Source organism: Hemiscyllium ocellatum, chromosome 23, assembly GCF_020745735.1.
Source record: "Hemiscyllium ocellatum isolate sHemOce1 chromosome 23, sHemOce1.pat.X.cur, whole genome shotgun sequence".
Lineage (NCBI taxonomy): Eukaryota > Metazoa > Chordata > Chondrichthyes > Orectolobiformes > Hemiscylliidae > Hemiscyllium > Hemiscyllium ocellatum.
Genome location: NC_083423.1, coordinates 29,604,049 through 29,630,931, shown reverse-complemented (window position 1 = coordinate 29,630,931; position 26,883 = coordinate 29,604,049). Strand labels below are relative to the sequence as shown.

At 38.0% G+C, this 26,883-nt stretch overlaps 1 protein-coding gene across 4 annotated transcripts in view; it reads left to right on the top strand.

Moving 5' to 3' along the window:
• The window catches only part of LOC132826725 (voltage-dependent calcium channel subunit alpha-2/delta-1), a 668,330-nt gene that overhangs the window by 549,613 nt on the left and 91,834 nt on the right, over nt 1-26,883 (top strand). For 2 of the 4 annotated variants that reach the window (XM_060842843.1, XM_060842845.1), the window contains 5 exons: nt 5,723-5,779; nt 14,128-14,199; nt 17,377-17,448; nt 19,839-19,900; nt 22,676-22,752. In XM_060842843.1, the coding sequence (XP_060698826.1) occupies nt 5,723-5,779; nt 14,128-14,199; nt 17,377-17,448; nt 19,839-19,900; nt 22,676-22,752 (340 nt within the window). Of the gene's footprint in view, nt 1-3,744; nt 3,908-5,722; nt 5,780-14,127; nt 14,200-17,376; nt 17,449-19,838; nt 19,901-22,675; nt 22,753-26,883 lie in introns of those variants that run through there. The other 2 variants (XM_060842844.1, XM_060842846.1) reach the window with 2 other exon arrangements.

Here is a 26,883-nt window from a genome sequence, read left to right as displayed (position 1 = left end):
AAAAGGTAAAAATGATACAAATTTCCTGTATGCCAAGCAATCTTTAACTGATATGATTACACCTATTCTATTGGCAAAAAAAAACTAGCCATATCAATATCAAGTTTAGCAGTACAAGTCTTATGCCATATGTACATGGCCATTTGGGTTCCACTTTAGTTAGCTGGTATCCTGTATTTAGCTGGACTTATATTGGACACCTGAAAAGAATACTGACCTTTTTTTCTCTATTGAACTGAGGCTCCTTACAGATTTAAACCTATGAGTTAATTTAGTCCATTTAGTGCTTTCAATGTGCAACTCTGTTGCTTTATGTAAAATTTTCCTCCAGCCATACACTTGCCTCTGGACCTGAGTGGAGGAATGTATTGGCATAGTCTCAACAACTCATCAAGGCTCCTTTGACTGTATCCTCCAAACTACTTAAAACAACTAGGACCGCAAATGCATGAGAACAGTACCTGCACATTCCCTCCAAAGACACACCACCCTGACTTGGAACTATATTGCTGTTCTGCTGGAAGGATCCTTGGAAGTCCTTCTCTGAGAGCGTACATGCACCACTGCAGTGATGCAAAAAAGCTGCTTACCTCCACTTTCTCAAGGGCAATTAGGTTTGGGCAATAATTGTTGGACTAGCCAGTGACACCTCAACTTGAGAATGATTTGAAAATATAATCAAGGAAATGAAGGACTGTCCTTCCATTCCATTCCACAAATTCATCACCATGGTCTTAATCTTGGGAAACCCAACTCATGATTACCTGACACATTTTATCTGTATGGTGGAGAGGATAAAAGGGAGGCAATAGGCTACTGGTATTATCACTGGACTGTTCATCCCGAGACTCGGATAATATTCTGGGGACCTGGGTACAAATCTTACCATGGCAGATGGTGAATTTGAATTCAATAAAACAAAACTCTGAAATGAAGAGTCTAATGGTGATAATGAATCCATTGTTGATTGTTGAAAAAGCCCATCTGGTTCACTAATGTCCTTCAGGGAAGGAAACTGTCATCCTTATCTGGTGTTGCCTATATGTGACTCCAACCCCACAGCAATGTGGTTGACTATTACCCTCTACGCAATTAAGGGTGGGCTATGAATGCTGCTTTACTAGTGACAGCCTCATCCAGTGAATGAAATAAAGAAAAAAATTACGTCTTTAAGTTCTGAAATTGGCTAACTAGTCAATCCACTTTGTGGCTTCTGCAGCTAACTATAATTTCATTTTGTTTTGCTCACTTCTGGTAGCAAGTTAATCTTAGATAGTTGCAATTTGTAATACTTGTGCATCCTCCATAGCGTGGAATTGTTTTGCTTCAATCCACACTTTCAAAATTGTGTGTCTATCAATATTGCATTCCCCAAGTAACTGTTACCAGAGCAACAGAATCCCTCTCAATCTCAAAAGAAGTTAACTGTCAAGGCCACTTCTACTGCCACATTTATCCTGCACAGATTGTAACACAACTCTATCCTCCAAACTGCTGGATCAAGGCTGCTATAGATTTCTCATTTAATTTTAATACACAGTACACAGATTAAAATGTGTCAATACAAGTCCGAGACGAGATGACCTCTGCTTTGATTTTTTTTGTTAAAATGCTGCAATTTTCAGACCTTGTCTGTTTCATCACCCATTTTTTCTTTGCATCTTCTTTCATCCCTATTTTCAATATTTTATATCAAAAACAAAAGCAAAAGAATCATCTCACGCATGACCTTCTAATAAAATATTTTATAACTAACATTTCAAGTAAGCACTGTAAAATACATTTCATTAAGACATTAAAAATTAATTCCTTGATGACCCATTCTTTACACTGATTCTGTTGATAAGTAAATTGAGCACCTTGGCATTTGGAAATATATAATGTGGCTGCTCAATGCTTATTCTCAATTTGTGATCTTTTAGCAAGACAATAATAATTAGATTGATTTGTTATGAGTACATTTTCAATATTGGAGCTCATTGATCAGGACACTTTTATGCATTAAACATTAAAGTAATAAAACATGTGTGGATGGTGAATATTCCATTGTAATTAGATGTTCTTCAAGTATTTATAATTAGGAAGTTGCCAATTACTTATTCATGGCCCCATGAAATAAAAGTTTTTTTTCATTATTTAAGCTGAAATTGATTTGTGATGAATTAAAGTTCAGTCCAGGTTCAATGAGTAATTCATTTAGATATATTTAACATTCAATGTGAGCTGTTTCAGTCAGTATAAACAAGACCGAGGGCTTCTTGCCAGAACAGCATATCCATTGAGTATATTTATACTAATTCTTAAAAGTTTATACAAGCAACAGATCACAATCAACTGCAGTATGGCACAGTTTAAAGCACACTCTCACTGTTGATGAACATAATTAAACCAAGACCTTTAAAGTTATATTAAATCATTTCAAATAATAGTCCTTTGACTGAAATGCATTCATACTGCACATTAAAATGTTTCAAAAGGTAATCCTGGTCCTTTCAAATTTTAAAGACATTAGGAATGTGAAAATGTACTAATTAGCATTTACAGCAGATACTCGGTGAATATAAAGAACCAGAAATGTCAATTGCAATACTTATGAAATCACAGAAAGGACAAAGCATTAAACTTGCAGCTCATAAGTATCAATGTCTGAAGCTGGTAGATTTGTCATACTTCAAGATGCTTAGCTTATGCTTGATTCATGTAGACTGTTGTTAAAAATTTCTGTAATTTCTGAAGAAAGTATTTATTTCAAGGCAAGTGCATTTTATAGATGTCAAATACATGAAGTCTCCAAGTTTCATTTTCTCAACAATGCGAAATTCATTTTCCAGGCAAATTTCAAACCCTATGATTAGCTGATTGCACCTATGCAGCTTTCAAGGTGTAGATTCAAGCATACTTTAGATTTCTAAAGATTTCTATTAATCATCTAATCCTTGGTTTTTGTAATCCCATGTCATCAAATTGTGGGATGTCAGGAGAGAACTAGCACAATTTGTCTAATTTACTTTCCAGTATTTCCAGCAAATAACCAATTACAGCAGATATGGAGGAATATGGGGTATGTGGTGAGATGCTGAGGGGAGAGGGAATGGGGATTGGTGCTGCTGGTAAGAATTGGAATTGTGGCATAGTAGAGTTTGTTTTTCCTGCTCACCAGACCTCAATCCCATCCCACCATGCTGCTTTACCATGCCAACACTGACAGAGTTTTTCTGATTTTGCATTTCTAAAATGTCATAAGTATCTCCTGTACATTTAAATTTCGTGTGCAATTGTGTATATTTGTGTATATAAGTTATGCAGTAGAGCTTTTAATGGGGCATGAAACTTTTTTTAAAAAATCCTTAAAGTTAGAATAATTAATAAAAATAGATTTAAATTTTTAACATGTTGAATATTCATTGTAGACTTCACATCATGCTACAGTAAATTCCTTGTTTTGTCACAAAGATTAATATTTCCATAAAGTGGCTAGCTATATGTCTCAAATATGCAGGACAGAGAGAAATCAATGTCAGCCTATCACTGTTCCAATCCCACTCACCATCACTACAGTTACTGACTTTATTAAACAATATGGCTCCATGCAATCATTTAGTTTGATGCTGATGTTTGGAGTTAGTACTTGCGAGCGATGTTAGACTAAAATAACATGCCTAGGTTTTTAAAAACTTGTGATGAGCTGATACGCAGGGAATACCTTTCTATGACATTACATTTTATAACAATTACTTTGCAAAGTTATTACAACTCATCTTTGAAGACAGTATTTGAAGGAAAGCTCAAGAAAATGAAGAGGAATAAACACTCCTGCCTGCAGCGTAATGAGGAAGTGAAAACCTAATTACTAATTGCAGTGGAGAAGCCTTGTGCTCAGGAGATAGCTTAAAAATATTTGTATACGTCTTGTCAACATAACAGCCTTAAGTCTGTGAACTGTGTTCTTCAAAATATTTCTCTTTTTCTTGAACTAAACCAGAAAGAAGACCCTTCTTTGAACCTGATGAGATTTTAGCTCCTATATAATCATGTGGACAAACTATTTTCAAGAATGTTAGATATATGAAGAAAATCATGCTTGTGTCTATGTATGTTAGTTTATTAGAGATAATGATAGCATGAAAATAAGGATTTTGACTTAGTTGTCGCAAAATGTGAATCATGTTTATCTCCAGATTTATCCTGCTAATTAATATAATGCTGCTAAACAGTTTCATATTCTGACTTATAAACAGCCAACACCTACCTTCCCCATTTTTGGTTTTCAAAAAATTAGTGTTAACAAAAATGTCTGTGTCCAACATTGTACAACCGGATAGGACAGCCATTTGAATTGTATAACTAATAGCCTATTAGGATAATGAAGGATTTAATAAGGAACTGTTGTGTAGCTCCATGTATCTAAACAGTCCTCATGCAAAAAGACTAAAATCTAATTCATGAATATATTTCTGGAAAGTGGCAGATGAATGATAAAATGTGTTCGATCAGTACAATACTACTTTCCCCCAGTAATGATCAAGACCTAAAGTGAGTGACCTTACAACCTGGGTATCAAATGTCAGTCAAAGTTATTTGTTAAAGATCAATTTGGGACCAGGATTAGCACTTCCCTTGACAGGAGAACCCCGAGATTACTCCCTTCAGCATTGAGCCACATCTCAAATAACTTTGACCTTTTATTTCATGTTTGTCAGATGGTCATCTGTCATTAACAATTAGTTTTGGGATATTTGCCTCTCCAGTAATTTCCAGAGGAATGGAAGGACTGTGGTGCTGGGAGACAGGTATCTCTTAATGCTGGTATCAACTGTCAATAATATTATTGTGTCAGAAAGAGTTAGCCTCAGTCATCAAACTGGCTGGTACTGTCTGGCAAACTTTGACAACATAATTCACAAACATCAATAAAGAGGTATTAGGATACTCATTAATATGTGCTAAAGTTTGATAACCAGACTTTAAGACATCTCCCTTAGCAAATGAAAAATGGCACAACACAATTTTGGTTGGGACATTAACACAACTGTGGATCATAACCAACTAGTCCCTGCAATTAATTTCCTCATTTCTGTTTCTTTGTCCATGAGATATTCCAACTGAGCCTAAATTCTACCTCTATTAAATTGTAAGAAATAATTAATTTATTTTAAAATGTACTATGAGGCCTGATTATAGAGGAGTAAAGATTTGGCTGAAAAACCCACCCCTCATGAGTAATGGATTCTGATGGATTCTTGATCTAGCATATTTGATGATTTTGTCGATAACTTTTAAACGTGTTCTTTACAAGCATGGAAGGAGTTTCTTGAGGTTGTCAGCTCTAGGATTTGATTATAAGGTTACCAGGCCAGGGATTTCAAAGATTGAGGTTGCATTTAAACCACAAGTATATAATAAATAAACTTAAATGTATATTGATCATTCACCAGTCATGTTGTCCACTGGATTTCATAATTAAGATGTACAAGTTATGCATTTAATCATGGATGAATGATTACATTACTGTCTTATTTTGACATCTCATCTTGGCATCTGAATTACAAATTGCAAGTTCCATTTAAAAATCAAGACCACTGTTGTATTTCCTGATTAATTCCATATTTGAAATACATGATTTGATATCCATTTCATTAATGTGCCATTTCATTCATAATACTATTCCTACTGATCATTGTCATATTAATCTAAAAACCTTACTTTCTTATTACCTTATTAGTCAATTGGTGTAGGGATCCCAAAGATTAATTTAAGGGAAAGGCACCCTAATGCACAGGTAATGCAGTTGAAGGTACCATTGGTGTTGCAAAGCTGCCAGCATTGAGGTTTTTATGAAGAGCTTTGGCAAGCTTACATTTAAGTGCCTATCTGTCAGCCTGGCTACCAAGAACATTCTGAAGCATGCATTTCTACTGGCCTAGTTTAAAAACTAATCCAATGTCGCAGAAGCTTGACGAGTTCAGTAATAATGTTTTGTGACATGCTTTTGTATTTTAATGATGGCTGCTAAACATGAGAATAATATCAGCTTAAAGAAAAAAAAATACATTTTAAGATCAAAGTGGCTGATTTGAACATGTGAATGTAGCAAAGTACTTAGTCTGATGTTTGTCAGGTTGAGCTATTTGTTACAGATACTGCACAAGGTTCATGCACTTCTTTGTTAACTGGAGTACACTTTCATGTATGATGACTTAATTGTGAAGAGCACATTTTCTATTGACATTTATTACTTAAGAGATTTATGAGCCCATCACAAAGAACTTTGAGAAAAATAAAATTTTAGCCATTAAACAAAGTGACCAGGTGCTAAGTAGAAGTCAACAGCAGTAATATTTGCCTGTATGCACTCGAATAGATCTCGATAGAAAAGTATACAGCCACTCAGGGAATTCACAATGTTGATATGTAGGAGTCACTTTGGGAAAGCAAATTCAAATCATTCATTTTATTCCAATGTTTGATGGACAGTTAATGATTGTATAAATGCTTATATCACCAAGTAACCTTAGTTCAAGTAACTTGTTTTGTCCAGAGTCTAACTCTTGATTTGGTTGACATTGCACATAAAGTCTTATTATAGAGGAACAGATTATATCTGTGTATTTGAAAATAATAACTTCATGATAATCAATAAGAAAAATCCAGAATAATCTAGATTTGAGTTTGTTTTGTATTTGAGTTTCAATATTATCATTATGAATTTGCTGCCTGGGAGGATTTTCCTTGAAAATAGCATCACAACTGCTTTTATAATTATATTCATCCACAAAATAGTTCATTGTTACTTTTAGTATGGAAATGACACTTGAACTCAACGCTTAACCTAGACTTTTCTCCACAAATTGTGAGCTTGACAAATGTAATCTAGGATGTGGAAATATTGGCCCAGATATTCTGATCAGGTTTGGAAATGCTATTTCTGCCCTGCTTGGATTGAAGTGTTCCCATTTACCTGTTGATGCCCCCTGCACTAGAGATTCTTAGGCATGAGCCTCTTGTTATAAATCTGTGTAGGAATCCACAAAATCCAGCCATAAGAGAATCAGATCCCTTTTGCAGCACTTAGTTTGTCATGGTCTGAGATGTAAATGTACATTAGCACAGCCAGCCACGTTGACAGCTCCTGTGAAAGGGCAAGTTTAGGGTGATGGTGCTAGTCAGTTAAGTGGTTAGGTTGCCAGGTGGTAGGATATCAAATTGGTGTGATGCTAGGGTGACAGGGTGGGTAATTTATCAGTTGGGTTAGGGAACAGCCAAGATGGGTGCCAAGTGGGTGGAGTACCAGGTACATAAGCTGCTAGTATGTCAATAATAAACAATTGACTGCTTATAATGGGAGGAGTTTCAAGATCAGGGGTGGGGGTTTGGTGGTGGGGGAATGGGGGCTAGGGGTTTGCTGAGGTGCTGGATCAGACTGTAGGAAGAAGAAATATCTGATCTGTGTGGTGTCAGTTTCAGGCTTCAGGCCACTGTTGGGGGAGAAATGGTCAACAGTGTTGGATACAGGGAGTGTTGGGCCTGTAGATGTTTGGAGCTGGGAGGATGGGGTAGGGGGCTAGATAAAGATGGGGGTGCCTGGTCCAGGAGCTGGTTGTTGCCAGTTCTGGGTTTGGGAATGGAGTAAATGTCAGTCAATTGTAGGAGTAAATGTGGGTCCCGGGACATGGAAGGGGGTGAGGGGGTTGCGAGTCAGCCTGGCAGCAGGGGAGAGGGCAGCAGACAGTGTCAGATCTGGTAGGACTATGGAATCAGGTTAGGTCAAAGAATGGTATTGGGATGTGAGAGATCAGGGAGGTGTTGTTCAGGGGCTGCTGTGGAGGTGCTCATTGGTGAGCCGGGGGGTTCAGCTAACCAGATAAACTAGGATTTCAGTCCTTTATGTTCTCCTGGGTAACTATTAAGCTTAGGTGATTTAGAACCTTCCAAATTCTCTGACTTCAATTGATTGTTTTGGAGGGTTTCAAATGGAGGGGAATCTCTATTGAAAAATTTAATTTCCCAGGTTATTCCAACAGAGTCTGCTGCATCTGGGATTCTGTGTGGTCCTGATGTGCAACTTTAGTCTGCACTGCTTTCTGGCCATCAGACTATCTAGGCCATTATGTTTTATGGTGAAGACAAAGCACTAACATGGGCTGTCAAATACATTAAGATGTCCTTAGTTTTCAACTCTATCATCTGGAGCCACTTATTTCCTCACTTGTTGTACTTTTGACCCACGAACCCTCCCCCAATGAATAGGATTAGTGCAAAGCTTATGTGCTGCGTTTCACCTATATTTTTGAACCAACTTATGGACAGTGTGTAACTTAACCTTTCCTCTCTATAGGTAAATAATTGAATGACATTTCCCAACTCTTCCTATGGCTCAGTTCCAAAAAGGTGCTCTGAGCAGCACTCTAATACAGCTTACCACCTCATGACCACATAGACCCCAAGGACATAGAAAGTTTAAAGTAAACTGGTGACATATGGTAGAGTTAGAAAAGCACAAATGATAACTTGCCAGAGGTTTAGTAATGCACATTGGTATAATAAAAACCATATTTTGACCTGAGAAATTATTTGCTCATTCCTATGAGCTATTTAGGACTCTAATCTGAAAGATGGCTTTGCTTTCCTTCAGTATATAATTTAATAAATTCTCTGTCAAGTTTGCATACTTTTAGGTCTGATGGTTCATTAAAATGAATTGCGTACATGTCAGTACGACTTAACATTTCTTCTGTTCAATGTATATAAGTTAATTACAAATTCTGCACACTGCATTTTCAAGCAAACTTGAAGAACCTGTTTACAATTGTGCGCTGTTTTAAATATAAGAAAAACATCTGTGAAGAATTAGTTTTTTCAGGTCCTGTATAAATATGCTATTGTCAGATAATACTTGTATTCAAAGTATTTGCATGAAACTAATACAAACCACAGTTAAAACACTAAATTGTATCAGGAAAAAAGGTCCCCTTTTTCCAGAATTCATGTATCATTCTCTGAAATACTTTGAATTACTAGCTCCATGCATTTAAAATCTTACTGAGCTATTGATTTTGTTTGTGTGTGTGTGTGTATGGTATGCTGTTTTCATAGGCTTTTTGTAGCCTTTCAATTGAAATTCTTGCATGAGTATATTGTAGGAAAAGTCAATGTTAGCCTTCTGCATGATGTGGGATTTTTGATAGGTTTCTGTTGATAAATTTTTACAGTGGAAGAGACTGAGGAATTTCTAAGTCATTGCTAATAAGCATGATAAGTCATGGATCACATTGCTTAGAATCTTGAATGAGCATTTGCATTACCTAAGGAATAGAACCTTTGACATCTGTTAATAATGATATTCCTTGCCACTTCTGACCCCATGTTCTTCAATTTCACCAGTACAAATTCTAGGCTTCAGTTTCCTGACCAATTTTCAATGCTATTTATGACTGGACTGAAAACAACCAAAAAAATGAGATTATTTCAGTTATGAGCAATCTCCTCATACTCGTCAGACACTGAAGCGGTCTATGTTCAAATGCAACAAGATCTGGATAATATTTAGGCTTGGATTGATAAGTGACAAGTCACATTTGTGTCACACAAATGCCAGGCTATGACCATCACCAATAAGAGGCAATCTAACCACTGTACCTTGACATCAAATGTTATCATCATTTGAATCCCCCATTGTCAACATCCTGGGAATTATCATTGATGAGGAACTCCACTGGATTGATCACATAAGTGCAGTGGCTACAAGAGCAGGTCAGAGGCTGTGTAACTCACCATCTGACTCCTGAAAGCCTGTCCACCATCTACAAAGCACATGTCTCAGGAGTGTGATGGAATACTCCCCACTTGCCTGGATGAGTGCGGCTCCACCAACATTCAGACGTTTGAGACTGTCCAGGAAAAAGTAGCCTGCTTGATTGGCACTGCATCCACTCCTTTTACCACCAATGCTCAGTAACAGCAGTGTGTACTATTGCAGCGCCAGAGACCTGGGTTCAATTCCCGCCTCAGGCAACTGTCTGTGTGGAGTTTGCACATTGTCCCTGTGTCTGTGTGGGTTTCCTCCCACAGCCCAAAAATGTGCAGGTTTGGTGAATTGGCCATGCTAAATTGCCTGTGGTGTTAGGTGAAGGGGTAAATGTATGGGTGGGTTGCTCTTTGGAGGGTTGGTGTGGACTTGTTAGGCCGAAGGGCCTGTTTCCACACTGTAAATAATCTAATCAAATTTAATCTAATCTAATCAAAGGATCAGGTTTTGTTTTGTATGATTTTAGCTCAAATTGCCAATAGATGATAAAACATAATAGAATTAATAAATGCTGGCAATGTGCAACAGACCAGGCAGGATCTGAGAAATCAGTTAATGTTTAAAGTTTACTCATTCACCAGAATGCTTGTTCATGAACTATATTAATCACATTACTTTATTTCACAATTTTTGAAAATAAACTCTGAAAGGGAATCCTCATGAATGAGTAGTTCTGAAGATTAACAGCAGAGTCAACAAACCTTTACCAGATATAAAATGCCATGCAGTTCATTCCAATAAGATACAAAATTATTAGGAGTTTAGTGTAGATCCAACATATTAAAGTATTTCTGGTTGAAGGGATAGGAAAATCCTGTATTCTTGCATATTATGGAAACAAGAATTCCTAGTACTATGGTTGCAAATTCACAAATTTCAGACACATTTTGGTGTGATTATTCAGTAATAGAATTCACTTAGTCTAGAGACTGCAGGCTGGATTTTCAGTTGTAGGTTGTGAAAGTAATAGGTGGGTCATTTCTAGGCCCCATGTCAGTGTCAATGATGCAATATGACAGGGAAAACCCAGAGGTGACTTTGATATGCAACTAATGGTGCTGAGCATGATCTGAAGCCAGAACTTTGTGATGGAGGACAATTTTAAAGGGCACACAGTGGAGTGGATTTCGAAGGAGAAAGAAAAAACCAGCATCCCATACAAGTGCCCAAACACTTCCTGAGTGCCTTAGTTTCACCATTAGTTTTAATACAAGGTTTTTCACCTGTTATGGCTCTCCGCTGTGATCTTGCCAAATGTGACCCAAAGTGTCACAGAACATTTGCTCTTCCTGACATTCACTCTCAGCTTTGGAACAAGCTCTCCAGTGAGCTTAACAGCATGTTAATTAGAGGGTGTAGATTCCTGGTTCCCCTCTGCCAGCCATTAGAAATTCCAGCACTACAGAACTGTTGGAAGACTGATGCTTCCTTCAAGTATCACTTCCCGAGCACCTGCACAACCAACCTTGCCTTCACAGGCTATTGTAAATCTAGGACATCCGGTCTCTAGGTGTGTCAATCCAGGAGATTGAATGGGAGAGGCATGTGGTTATGCTCCTGTCCTAGATAACTGAGGGCAAATGGCCTTGAATTACTATTTGATACACTCTCACCCAAGAGCAGTAATCATGAAGTGCTGGAGGTAAATTCAGAGCATTGTTCATTATTTAGGGACTGCTTGTGGACTTTTCTAATTGATTGGTGAGTGGACCACAATAGTCAGGATACCAAAAATAGGAGTAAATGTGATCAACAGAATTAGAGCTTTAGGATGATTAGCTTCAGGTATGTTCTGAAACAAAAACAGGAAGGTCACAAGTTTTCCAACTTACAAATAATGGACATTCTACTACATGTTTCACAGTGACTAGAGCAGTGAATTTTGATTACTTCATTTCTTATTGAATGAGAAAATTCTACACATTTGCTCTTGGATACATACAAGCATATGCTAGGAGAGCTGCTCAGTGGCCTTGATTTTCAGCTATAGAGTAAAGCTAGCACGGCAGTCTGTGGTACTCTGAGCCAGCTGAATAATTTAAACTTAAAATATGGCAGAATGTTGTCAAGACTAATGATGTGCAGTCTTGCAATCAGCCCTAAACTGCTTATTTCAGCAGCTTTACATTTTGTATTGCAAAATAAATGGTGTTTCACTGTTTCCAAATAGGGCATGAGGAATACTAACCTGAATTTAGCATAATGACTAAAAAAGTGTGACCAACTGCCATCTCTTACAGAGCCAATCCACATTGCTCTAGAACATTTTAAAGAAAAATAATTTGACCCAATTTGTTAAACCCTTCACACATGGTTTCAAATTATAAATGACTAGCACAGTGCTATTTTTTGAAAGTCATCGTAAAGTTCATAGTTTCTTCCTCTGTAATTTATCATTTCTGTTTTGTTGTTATGTAAGATGTTTTGTATAATTGCTTCTGACTCTTATTTTTTTTCCATGGCCACATATATTGGAATGTGACGTGATCTGCTACCTCCTCATACCAATGTCTTGATGCATGCTGCATGGTTGGTAATGTCATGGGGTCTTCTTTGCACGTAAACTTTCTGATTTAATTCAATTTGGTTTGTTAGCTAATGTGGGTGACTCCTATGTTTTTATTGTAAAATACAATAAGTTCCGTTCTACTTTGGCAATGTCAAGAGAAACTGTTTTGAAAAGCCTGCAGAGTTAGCATAGAGGCATGATTGAATGTCACTGCATAAGGCACCTGCAGTGAGGTGCACCTTGATCCATTGGAAAAAAGCTGCACTCCTTGCCAATCCACTTTTACTTGCAGTTATATTGATTGCAAGTTTCCAGGTGCTGTATGAAGCCAGTGTATGTTTGCATTTTGTAATGATAGACTTATTGATCGCTGATACTTTCAGTTTGATGGAAAGAAATCAAGGTGATACTATCTTGTTTTTCTTTCCTGACTTTGAATTAAGTGGTCCCATGGGTCGAACTGCATTTTTTGTTTAAACCTCTGGATTAAATGTGAGGTATGCATTGAGAAAGGGGGTCAGCTTGATTCCTGTGCTGACTTTCAATCCTTAGCAACACACTTTGTAAAATTCCTCAGTTGACTTGAGGATTGATATTGAAAATTCCCATTTCTAAAAAAGTGATTTGACTCCAAACCAAAGAACTTCAGTAGTGAGCCAGTCCAACCATAGATTTCTATGACTAATTGAATGATAGTTGAGTTTTCACAATGAAAAATACTTTCTGCTCTGAATGTAGTCTGCAATCAAATTGAAAGATTGCAATAATAATTTACTCACTAATTCTCCAATAATTTCACTAATTTAATGCTCAGGAATATGAATCCTCAGTGAATAGCTGTTGTGATTGAGAGTATGCAGCCTGCGTTGTATGATTGCACAACTACATTTTATTCTGGTCTAAATCAATTCCTGCTGCAAAATTCAAAACAAATTAACAACAAATTGTGTATTTTGTTCGAGTTACATCAACATTTGATTTCAATGTTACCCATTCTCAAAATCATTCTGTATGCTGCCTGCGGGGTAATTACTATTCCTTACAATTTTTAGAGAATAACTGTCGAGCATTGAGCCATAAACAAAGGTTCACATTAAAATTTGTAAATGTATTTCTTGCAAGGTGAAAAAACAATTACACAGAAGGACAGTAAACCCAGCTGAAGAGCATGATCATGTAAAGTATTGGCTATGGCCAAAAAATCTAAACCTCCAGATTAAATGAGATATGCATTGAGGAAAGGGGTCAGCTTGATTCCTGTGCTGGCTTGTGAACACAGATTGCAACATTTATCTGGGCTCAATAAATTAAAGAGTACAATTCTATTTGATTCACCAAAATGCACAGTACTGGTTGTACTGGATAATAAAACTAAGTTCAGGCTGTTTCACCTTTGAAGATGCAGAAGATAGTTGTTGCTACTATAATTCAATCATTTTGCTTGTTGTATCAGACAGTTAATTCCAATAGTACAATGCCTATTAGCATTCATATGGGCCAAATATCAACAAGCGTTTGCACAGTTTAAATCACTTTCAAAGAAATATTATTCAGTAGAAGCATTTAGTTCAATAATCTATAACGAGCACTTCAGAAATGCATCACATTACAGCTGAATATTCCATTAAATGAGATGTTGGAGAACTGTTTTTCTAAGCATTTTATTTTATCCACTGCCAACTTTTTGTTTAACTTTCCTTACTGAGAAAGGTACAAAGCAAAACCTTGTCATGATTTGGCCTCAAATGTTGAACTCAATATTTTTACATTGTACATTTAACTTATTGCTTGATGATTATTCCTTTTGGTTTAGAATCCCAAATCTCAGGAGCCCGTCACTTTGGATTTTCTAGATGCGGAATTGGAGAATGAAATGAAAGTGGAGGTAAGACGATCATTACTGGCCAGAGGCTACCATGAGTGGCATGTCAACATCTTTTAACTCCATAACGCCTGGATTGACTTTATGAAACACTTCACAATATTTTTTATTTATCTATAAATTGCCTGTAATTTTTTTTGTCATTTTCCGCAGTTCAGATGATGTGCTTTCATGAAACATCACCTCTTGATTGAACATGACAGTCTGTCTCCATAATCATGAGCAGATGTTAACTGGCAAACTTTCAGTGCCAATTGGCCTGATTGTGGGAGTTCATTTCAGTTAGTGTTTAGGCAGCCTGCTCAGATATACTGTGTATATGTGGCCCTCATATTCCAGGTATACTGTGTATATGTGGTCCTTGTTTTTCTTTTTCTGACTCCTTTATGATTTTGTGAACTTGCATCCTTTTTGGCAAACATTTGGGTCTTTGAACTGATGAATAATGAATAATAATATCACCCCTAGAAAACGTAAACAGTAATTGCTGCTTAGTGAAATACCACTAGAATGGAATTTCTGGTTGTTCCTAATGGTGCAAGTGTCCTACTGTGACTCAATGCTAATGTACATTTTTTAGATTAGATTAGATTACCTATGGAAACAGGCCCTTCGGCCCAACAAGTCCACACCGACCCTCCGGAGAGTAACCCACACAGACCCATTCCCCTACCCTATATTTACTCCTGACTAACATACCTAATACTATGGGCAATTTAGCATGGTCAATTCACCTAACTTGCACATCTTTTTTGGATTGTGGGAGAAAACTGGAGCACCCAAAGGAAAGCCACACAGTCACAGGGAAAATGTGCAAACTCCACCCAGACAGTCACCTGTGGTGGGCCTCGAACCCAGGACCCAGCACTGTGAGGCAGCAATGCTAGCCACTGTGCCACCCTATTTTATAGCTACTGTTTTCACCGCTACAAATGAACTAGGTTGAATGATGATCTGTTAACTACAAAGAAAAAAATCTGGCATCCCACATTTTACTTGTGGCATTGCCCATGTTCAATTAATAAATATGGAGTTTTTATATATAGTGGTAACCAATCTGGAAGAGAGACTTCAGAAAGTTTCAAGAAATCAGTCCAGGACCAAAGAACATTAAACTGAATTTTGGATGAGTAAAATAAGGGGGAAATCTTAGTAGCAAATCATTAGTTAAGATCATGATGACAGTTTGTAGTCTTTGAGAGCAGTATGTGTGTGCCATGTACAAACATTTTAATAATCTTTCCGTTGGAATTACAATGATATTCCTTGACTATTCTGAACTACCTACACACTGTCTTCATGTATTTATATATTGGTGTATACACAGCTGAATTTTTACATAGATTGAGAGTCTTTCTAGCATTTCAAAGGTGGTGACGAAGAGCCAATTCTGGAACTCTCAACCCCAAATATGACACACATCCTTATCATAGACAGGGCAGAAACAATGGAGTGTCCTAATCCTTAGTTCACCAACCCTTTTCGCATTAGAATGCAACTGCATCAGGCTGATCTGACTTTCATGAGTGGGATGTCCAAAGCATGACTTAGGAATTTCAGACCTGGTAGGAGGTAGTCGAAAGCTGCTGGATTTCTTTGGAGGGATGATGTATCCATTTGTATATGGTCCTGGGAAACATTGAAGGAGGACAACTGCCCTCTCAAAGAGTTAAGTCTCTCTTCATGATTGCTAAAATTAGACATAAATGTGTGTGTAATCTGATTGGAACTGTCAAGAAAATTATTCTTTTGCCAAATCATTTTGACCATGGTATTAAAAATATCAGAGTGCTGTATCACACTGTCTTTTGATGTAAACCTGCGTGATTAGTACAATAATCTTTAATTTATACATTGTGCAGTCTGTCAGTTTACAGCCTGAATGGCAGCTCCAAGTATTTATAAAGTCTTTGAAGTGGAACTGTGTATTCAATTGTTTGTTTTTGTAGGGAAAGTTAAGTTCAGTAAATAGGCTTTTATCAATGAATTTTTTGAAATAGTAGTTTCATCATTAGATGCAAAATTTTACGTAATTTTAGCATAGGGTCTGACATGTTAGATATAGGTTGAATTAATACAGCTGGTTAAAGGACGATAGGTGGTGGATGGGGGGCATGAGCTGGCATGGAAGGGCACTAATTTAGCATAGAAGCTATAAAGAACCATGGGGATAGTTGAAGAGCATAGTTTGCCATAGGAGGTATGAGATGTTATGGGGAATGAATCCAAGGGCATAGATTCCCCTATAAACCCAGAACCAATCCCCAGCCTTCCCAGGCATATTTTCACAGGTCGGATTTATGGAACTTGGAACATGGCACAGAGCAGAAACAGAAATTTCCATAAATGTACTGTTTGATTATTGTTGGATGAAACTGAAAAGTCCAGAACGTTCAAATAACATTTAATCATGAGCTGTATTAATATGTGTATTTTTACAGAACATGTTCTTATTTCCCTAAGACACTGTTGATTTTAAGCAGTGTTTTTGAGCTGTTCATTTATTTATCATAAGGCATTTTGTCCCTTATAATTTACGATGTTGTACTAACAAATTAATCTTTATACTTCTCTTCGGATGGTACATTAGAATCACCATTTTGTAATTTATCACAATACTATTAACTAATGATTAGATTAGAAAGATTACTTCGGCCCAACAAGTCCACACCGACCCGCCGTAGCGCAACCCACCCAGACCCATTCCCCTACATTTACCCCTTCACCTAACACTGCAATTTAGCATGGCCAATTCACCTAACCTGCAGATTTTTGGATTGTCAGAGCACCCGGAGGAAACCCACGCAGACACGGGGAGAATGCGCAAACGCCACACAGAGAGCCGCCTCAGATGGGTATTGAACCTGGGTCTCTGGCGCTGTGAGGCAGCAGTGCTAACCACTGTGCTGCCCTCAAATGACTTCCTTTAATGTTTCATGGGCTGTAGGCTCGACTGGCAAAACCAAGATTATTGCCCATCCTTAATAATTCTTGAAAATCTGGTAATAATGGTCCTTTTTTGTTAGCGTTACACCTTAATATGGCACTTGAAGTGACTTCATTGGATTTTGCTTGAGCTAGGGTTATACAACTGTTTGGAAGTTTCATCACATATTAGTTACTGGAACAAACTGTTGCACAGAGTTGATAAACTGCAAGTTATAAGGTTATGTCTTCCAGATTCGGCACAGCATGATAGAAGGTCAAAATGGTGAAAAGACTCTCGACACTCTGATCAAATCCTACGATGAGGTACAGTCTACAACTAATTAGTTATTTTATTGGTGTCTCTCTCTCTCTCTCTCTCTTTTCTTAAAATGCCAAATTAATTGCTCAAGGAAGGGGTAAGAAATGTTCTTTCTTTCACAATGCTTATTAAGTCTCAGATGCAAAAACCAACAGTATTAATGGGTCACATTTCACAACCTGCACCCAGGATAGGGTTGTATTCCTAGGGTGCCAGAAGTAAATACTGTGCTGAAACATGTTTGCTGATCCTCTCTAATGATGCAAACATGCTTCATTATACTGCCACCCTGCAGTTAGCAATGCTGAGATTTTTTTCATCTTCTATTATTCTCTGTTCCCGTACTACAAAATCATCAGTAACACACTGATTGCCTTCTTTACATTATGGAGTCCAGATTTTAATTACTGATAAAGGAGGCACAAAAGAATAATCATACACAAATAATTTAAAACAAAGGAAAGGCAGATTAGATCTCATGTGCAGCTGAGTAAAACAATTTTTATGTAAGATCTATGAATTAATATTTTTCTGATAAATGCATGTCCTCCTTAATGCAAATACTTTGGAACAATGTTTAGTCTTTGATTATCGACCATTTTAAAATGTAAGGACCCTGCCCATGATTCAGACAGGGTCACAAATGACTGCTGGCATATGTTACCATTCCTCTATAGCAAAAACACAAAAGATTCAACAATATTGTACATGGCTCCAAGGTAGAAGACAGAGGGTGGTGGAGGCTTGCTTTACAGACTGGAAGCTGGTGTGCCATAAGGATTGGTGCTGGATCCACTGCTTTTTGTTATTTATATAAATAGTTTGGATGTGAACATAGGAGGTATGGTGAGTAAGTTTGGAGATGATGCTAACATAGATGATGTAATGGACAGTGAAGAAGTTTACCCCAGAGTACAATGAGATCTTGATCAGATGGGCTAATGGACTGGAGAGTGACAGAGGGAGTTTAATTTAGATAAATATGAAGTGCTGAATTTTGGAAATGCAAATCAGGGCAGAACTTATACAGTTAATAGTAAGGCCCTGAAGAGTGTTGCTGAACAAAGACCAAGGAGTGCGGGTTCATAGTTCCTTGAAAGTGGAGTCATAGATAAACAGGGTAATGAAGAAGACGTTTGGTATGCTTGTCTTTCTTGGTCAGTTCATTGAGATCAGGAGATGGAAGAGAATGTTGCAGTTGCACAGGATATTGGTTAGCCATGATTGGAATACTGTATGTAATTCTGGTCTCCCTGCTTTAGGATGTTGTAAAACTTGAAAGAATTCAGAAAGATTTACAAAGATGTTGCCAAGATTGAACGATTTGAGCTATAGGCTGAAGAGGCTGGGGCTGTTTTACTTGGAGCAATGTAGGCTGAAGGGTAACTTTATAAAAGTGTATAGAATCACGAGGTGCATAGATAGGGTTAAAAGCCAAGGTCTTTCCCCCAGGGTGGGACAGTCCAAAACTAGAGGTCATAGGTTTAGGGTGAGAGAGGAAAGATTTAAAAGGGACCTAAGGGGCAAGATTTTCATGCAGAGGGTGGATTGTATATGGAATGAGCTGCCAGATGAAGTGGTGGACACTGGAACAATTACAACATTTAAAAGGCACCTAAATGGGTATATGAATAGGAAGGGTTTAGAGGGGTATGGGCCAAATGGGATTAGATTAATTTGGGATATCTGGTCAGAATGGATAATTTGGACCGATGTGTCTATTTCCATGTTGTACCCTATGACTCTACAACTATATGCAATGCTTACAAGACTTAGACTGCCAACAGATCCAATCTTGCTTTGTTGGACCACCTAAATTTCAGTTCTTATAAAATGATAAAAATATAAGCATTGCAATAAGGAAAGCTATTCAGATTCATAAATATCACATTTGCTACTAAATAAGTTCTAAAAATGTTACTTCATCAGAGGTATTTGTTCTAGTCACTGTTCTAGTCATGGTTAACCTTTCATTGCTCTTCGTCCTTCAGAAATGCAAACTTCGAATAAGATGTGAAACTGAGTTCCCATCCGCCCTTTTCAGATGGGCATAAAAGATTGCATGCCACCTTTTTGAAGAAATGCAAGGAATTTCTACTAGTACTCTGGACAACATTTATCCCTCAACTAGCTTCACTAGAAAGAATGTATTATTTGGTCATAATCAGATTGCTATTGTGCTCCTTTACCAGATACAATTTACATTGTAACAGCGATAACATGTCAGAAGTGCATAATTGACTGGAAAGCATTTGGTGGTATGCTGACCTGTTTAAAAGATGATATGCAAATTTGATATAGTGTTACAAACCACAGTACACACAATGGTGAAAAGACATCAAAATGACTTATCAAGTAATTATGTGTTATCAAGTAATCTTCCCTTTCTTTTTAGAGGTATATTGACAGAGGGACTCGAACGTATACCTGGACTCTCGTGAATAGTACAGATTACAGGTAAATCCAGTATTACTTCAGGAAAGAGTCTTCCTTTCCATTCACCTTTATGACTGAGTTTCTTTTTTTAAAAAAAAAAGCTATTCTCTGTGGAAAGAGTATTAACATATGAACAGAAATCTTAGGAGCAAACTATTCAGCCCCTTGAGATGAAAATAAAAATGGTTCACACAGACACCATTCTGATTGAAGTTATGGCTAAAGTACATTGTTGAAACAGTGTATAGAGTGCTTTATTTTGCATTTAAGTCTGCCTGACATGGAATTGCTTAAAGTTGACACCTAAACCATGAATTTTAGTGACCCTTTCTAGAATGTATTCTTGAACAGGCATGATTACCTGATAATTAAAACTTAGACTCTGCGATACATTTATTACAAGGTGCAAAATATTTTAATGGAGCACTGTGAACATTGTGCACATAAAACAGCCTGCACAATATAGCTGAGGGAATATACAGTTTCTTTTAAAAGTCTTAACAGGGAAAATCAGGCAGAATTGCTCCATATGACCATGGTTATCTGAAACAGACTGGAATCTATGGATGTGAGGTGCTCCATTAGTTTCAGCTTTGATGGTACCCAATGTCAACCAGCTATGCCTGAATTATACTGAAAAATGGTTGAGACACATACCCCAACAAGGAGTTAGCACCTGTGGTGAGGTTCAGAAGGGAGAATGGTGATTAGAGAGTGGGAATCTGAAGCATAGTTTGTTTTTCTATGAGTTGAACAATTACACTGCAACAAAGGTATCTGGCATCGTAAAAATGTTTGCTTCTCGGCTGACCTATTAACTTCCTACATATATAGAGCATTGGAGTCAAGAATGATTAGGGTGTTCTCAAATAAAAGGAAAATACGTAGATGTTGGAAATCTGAAATAAAAACAAAATAGTGGAGAAATTCAGCAGGGCTGGCAGCATCTGTGGAGAGAGAAACAGAGTTGACATTTAGGGTCTGACATGAGTTCTGAAGACTTGAAATGTCAACTCAGTTTCTCTGTCTGCAGATGTTACAGTTCTGCTGAGTCTCTTTATGTATTTGTGTTTTTATTTTATGTTTAGCACTTAGTTGTATTTTAGAAGCAAAGCAATTGGGCTTAGTTTAGGGAAATGATCAGAGTCTCAGATGGACCACACCTGGAGTATTGTATGCAGTTCTGATCTACTTATTTTGGAGACAACAAACTTGGTGTAGGGGGAGGGAGGCAATGAATGTTCGCAAAAATAATTCCTGGGGTAGACAAGTATTGTCCAATGAAAAAGATTAAATATACAGCAACTTTATTATCTAGAGTTTAGAAGACAGGTGATTTCATTCAAACATAGTGTTGTTACAGGGCTCAGCAAACTGGATGCAGGTAGGATGACTCCCCTGGCTAGGGTATTTTGAACTGGGGACACAATCTCAGGGGAAAAATTAGATGATTTAGGCGAGATGAGGAGGAATTTCTCCCTTCAGAAGGTGACATATCTTTGGAATTCTCTTCCCCAGAGGTCTAGGATTGATCGGTTTCTATGTATCAGAGACACCAAGATGACAAAAGTGTAGGAAAATGATGCTGAGGTAGAAGATCACCCATTGTCTCTCTGGTGGAGTGGGCAAAATGGGTTGAAATGGCCTTTGAATTCCACTGACCAGAGCAATAACACTCTGGCAATTTTCTGTGAGATTGCATCATTCTGATATTAACTTTCCCAATGGATCACCATTTTTGATGTGTCGGGCCATTTGTTCTGGTCAGGTCAATGTCCAAAATACATTGACTCCATGCATTCTACTGAGCTCCTACACAGTTTGTGGATGGAGACAAACATTTACACCCTAGTGCTTGGACCAGCTATTTCTAACTGCATCAGCTCCCTAACATCATAGTAATTATACCTGACCAAATATAATTGCACTTATTGCCATCCTGTGTCCATATGCAATGGTGGTGTATCTTTTCCCACTAATCACTGAATAAGCTCAAGACAGAGCAAAGACAAAGGAAAAATGGTGGCAGTGAACTCCCTCCAACAGCATTGACCCAGTACCAGGGGCTGGGACAGAACTCAGAGGCCATGGTGCAGATCCACAGCCAGGCTGCACAACCTGAGCATTGTGGTCACCTCCCCTACCACAAGAACAGTCACCCCTATCTCCCAAGCCAGGCAGTGTCTTCCTTTTCCCTTGTCCAAACACAGCTGCAAAATCCCATGACCCAAGTGAAGCAGCCTTGATGTCTGACCCAAGTGCAACGATGCCATTACTGATTGTCCCCTGTCCCACATACAGTCATCTCCCCCATCTCCTGTCCTAGACACAGCCATACCTACCATTTCCTGTCCCAGATATAGCCATTTCCCCCATTTCCTGTCCCAGATGCACCATTTCCCCCCATTTCCTGTTCCAGGCATAACCATCTCCTCAATTTCCTGTTCTAGATACAGCCATCTTCTCCAATTCCTGTCCCAGTCACAGCCACCTCCTGCCACCCCATTCCCAATTCATCCCCAAATGTTAATTATTGGGCCTGATGTAACCCCCCCTTCCCAGGAGCTACATACTGTTAGAGGTGCTAATAGTGGTCATCTTTGAATGTTAAACATAGCAATCTGGCAGCCGTATTGGTCAACCAAAATCATTAGCTAACTGTTGGCAGTGTGAAGGAATTGTGCTGGAGCCATTGATGGTACTGGGCTCACCGTTGCAACCAGAACATCTTTTATTCATAAATTTCATCCACCAACATCCACAGGTTATGTGATTATATCTATCTGTTTTCCCCAGTTTGGCACTGGTTCTTCCGCCATACGGTTCCCACTACATCAAAGCCAAACTGGATGAGGTTATCACCCAGGCGCGGCGTAAGTATTGGGAAGGGTGGAAGCTGATCTGGAAATGCATGCCAGAAAAGAGCAAAGTATTGATTCTGTAAAATCTTAAAAAGATCTTAAGCTATTATACTCATAGTGTTTAAAACAGTAAGAGGCAGATTCTCAGATAGATGTCATCATAGTGGAAAGCAATGATTCTAAAGCAACAGAGAAACAAACATGCAAGGATGTAAAACAACTGCATGGTTTGAATCTGTAAGAGTGATCATTTTCTTTCTTTGTCAAAGTTCCATTAATGAATATGCACAATTTCGCTTATCATGTAATTTTAGAATCATTGTACAGCTGTACCTTCTGGTTCTATGCATCCATTAAAAGGTCTGTTTATTTCTTGTGATAATTTTTTTCTATGTAATTGTATAACAGCATAAATAATTTGATATTAACATTAGATAGAAACCTGCCATTGATTTAGCATTTGGCCCAGATTTTGCAATAGAATAGTAATCAGTCTACGGTGCACATTATTAAAAACAGAGTAAATCAGGCAGCAACTTCTAACACCAGGACATTTGCAGTTAAAGGTGGATATCAATAGATTGCTGTCAGCAGTGTCCTACTTCTTGACGAGCTTCATTATAGCATTAACTCACTGACAAATTTATTATTAACTTGATAAGGAAGGTAAAATTATGCTGCTCAAGCACTAGATACTTAGTAAACATTCAAGTGTAAGTGAACTTTTAGTGGTGTGCTATGTCTTAAAAACTTTTGACAATCCCTCTGGTACTGAAAATTAACTTTTATAAATGTGGACTTCCATTCTTTTTTTTCCCTTAATGATTATTGGCAATTTAGAAATAAATTATTCTTTATCTTTTTGTTCATTAGCTCCTTAAATTACATCTATTTTTCTTTTCCTCTCTATTGTTTTTTAAACATGATTTTAAAAAAAGATTGAATGCTGTATTCAAATTTACACTTCCAGTTTCAGACTCCAAAGTGGTACACTTCAGTAAAGATTCATCAATATGATTGAAGAGAGACATCATTGCTTGCCCTGCTGATGCAGATCGCAAATTCCATGACATAAAGCAACCATGTTTGGATTGTTGATAACAACAAACCTGATTACAAGCACCCACGTAGTTTATGAGCAGTTGTAAGCATAATGGAAGGCTCGTACTGTTTGTTTCACAGCTGACCACAAAATCTGGGCCATTTTATTTTGAAAAAATGTTTCCCCTTAGTTAAGGTTATTTTTAAAGGTAAATTGGATTTAGTTCTGAATAACCTTTGCTGAAGAAATACAGAAGTAATACAAGTCTCACCCACCAACTTCCTTTGTGCTAGCTTTTCCTTTACTATCTCACAACAGAAATCTTTGTTGCACTTTAACATAAAAAAAGACTACATGAAAAAAATGACAATACACATCTCCATGCATGGTTTTTCAAACCTGTTAATGATTTGGCTGGTATTGTCTTAAGCATGTGCTAATTATCCAAACCTTTTATATCCAGCATTTGGTACAGCATGCTATTTTGTCTTGTTTTCTGAAGGCACCCTTATATTATGCTTGGCCAAACAATAGTCTCAGGCATCTTCAGTGTAAATGAGCAGTGAAACATTATAGTTGTAGGGCATCCAAAATCCAGCTGAGAAAGATTGAGTAAATGACCTTTTGGCCCATGCATTTTCCTATCCTGTAACTCTGTACTATAAAGTTAGCAAATAGTATGTCATGCAGGTAAGACATGACTATTAACTGACCCATCTTGTTTTAATATACAAGAAGCTTATAAGATGATCACAAATTTAAGAATTTCAAATACTCACACCATTCCTTTTTGTGCTGCATCCCTCTTCTTCAGTCTATCTCCAACATCCTCTCATAAAAGGTGTACACGGGCAAAGATTGAACCCATAAGCCCAAGAAATGTGTACATTCATTGCTGACTACAAAAACATAACTCAAGAAAAGAAAATAAATTGGTTTAAAATCACAAAGAAACCACAGGGAACTTCTTCGCTTCCTTCCGTGCATTTGTGTCATTATGTTAAATGTTTGAATATCTCCAAAGAGGAGTCTTGTTCAGAGGATACTTTAATGGCATTGGGCTAAGGCTGTGTGTTTGTCGTGAAATTCTTGAAATACCATCTGATTTCTACATTGCCTTGAGTCAAGACTATTGGGGTTGCTGGTTATGTGGCAACACATTTGCTCTTTGCCATTGAAGAGAAAGATTGGAATTTACTTGGGGAGAAATGTAACTGAAGGTTTTCTATTTTAGAAGTATAGGAAATAGGAGCAGGAGAAGCCTGTTTGGCTTTTTGAGACTGCTCCACTGTAAACTCTGATCATGGCTGATCATCCAACTCAGTCCCTTTTTCCCGCTTCCTTCCCATATCCTTTGATTACTTTTAATGCACAAAATCCGAAAGTGCAGAATTGCCATGTAGATTCACCATTTGTTGGATCACAAATGCATAACTCCCAGTGAATACAACTTTTGCCATACATAATAGATCTAGTTGTAATGGGTGACTTAATTAATAACCTCCCATGAGGAGGTTGAACAGTTCATCCACTTTACCAACACCTTCCCCCCCCCCCACCCCCCCACCTTGTCTCAGTTCCAACCCTTGAACTCAGCACCACCTTCCTAACCTGCAGTCTTCTTCCTGACCTCTCCGCCCCCATCCCCACTCCGGCCTATCACCCTCACCTTATCACCTTCACCTTAAACCTCCTTCCACCTATCGTATTTCCAATGCCCCTCCCCCAAGTCCCCCCTCCTACCTTTTATCTTAGTCTGCTTGGCACACTTTCCTCATTCCTGAAGAAGGGTTCATGTCCGAATCGTTGATTCTCCTGCTCCTTGGATGCTGCCTGACCTGCTGCGCTTTTCCAGCAACACATTTTCAGCAACTTAATTAATATGCCTTAAAGCAGGAGTGGAGGCTGTTGAAAGAAAAGCCACAGTACGTTTTATCGATGTGGGCTTAACTAAAGCAGATATGTTCTTCCTGGATCATGAATAAATTCTGATGCAACGTCAGTGTTTTTTGAGTTACATGTTTACCCCCTTACCCCTCAGGGCATTAAGATTGCTTCCCTCCCTTCCCTCCCCCACTGTACTGGGTAAAACCAACATGCGGCATATCTAGGAGCAAATGACTACAAATGCTGGAATCTGTACTGAAATCAAGAAATGTTGGAGATCTCAGCAGATCAGACAGCATCTATGGGGAGACAGCAAGCTAATGTTTCAGGTCAAGATGATTTTTCATCAGAGCTGAAGTGAAGTGTGGAGGGAACAGCATTTATGCTGTAGATTGGAGAGGGGATGGTGATGGGTTTAGTGGGTGTAGAGTTCTGATGGAAAAAAGATTGTTGATAGTCTGGCAGAATTGTTCTGCTATTCTCACATTTGGATCACTTTATCTGAACTATCATTGTCATTTCTCCATCAAAACCACACACCCACTACCCCAACACTCCTCCTCCCCCCACAAACCAGAGGATTAATGCTGTCCCCTCCAACTTCACTTCAACTCTGATGAAGAATCATCTAGACTCCAAATGTTAACTTACTGTCTCTCCTTTGATGCTGTCTGACCCATTGTGATCTCCAGTGTTTGTTGTTTTCAGTCATGCCGTATAGCTCTGTGTGTCATATGTTTTATTCAACTGACAATCTGCAACCTAGAGCTTGCTTTGTTATCACAACTCAACAGCAACATTTAAATGGACCCTCAGAAATAAAATCAGTTTGAGCTGCAAGTTGAATTTCTCCCTTTCTTCAAATTTAAGGTGCCATTTACTAATTAATGTGATTTAATAGTAGCAATGTAATCATCTCTAGCATATGGCTAAATTTAATTCGCACCAAGTTAACTAAGTTTCTCAATCAGTGTTCTTGATCTGTTTGGGCTCTGCATTTCTAAGAGTGAAGAGGACATCCAATCTAACCTGTGCCCTTGACAGTTGTCGCTCTGGTCATGCCTGGGAACTAGTCTGCTTTGCATTAGTATTTCCTTTATTTTAAATGTAAATGCTGTAGTTGTGAGGGTTGGTTAGCTCGCTGGTCTGGACAGCTGGTTTGCAATTTGGAGAAATGGCAACAGCATGGGTTCAGTTCCCATGTCGGCTGAGGT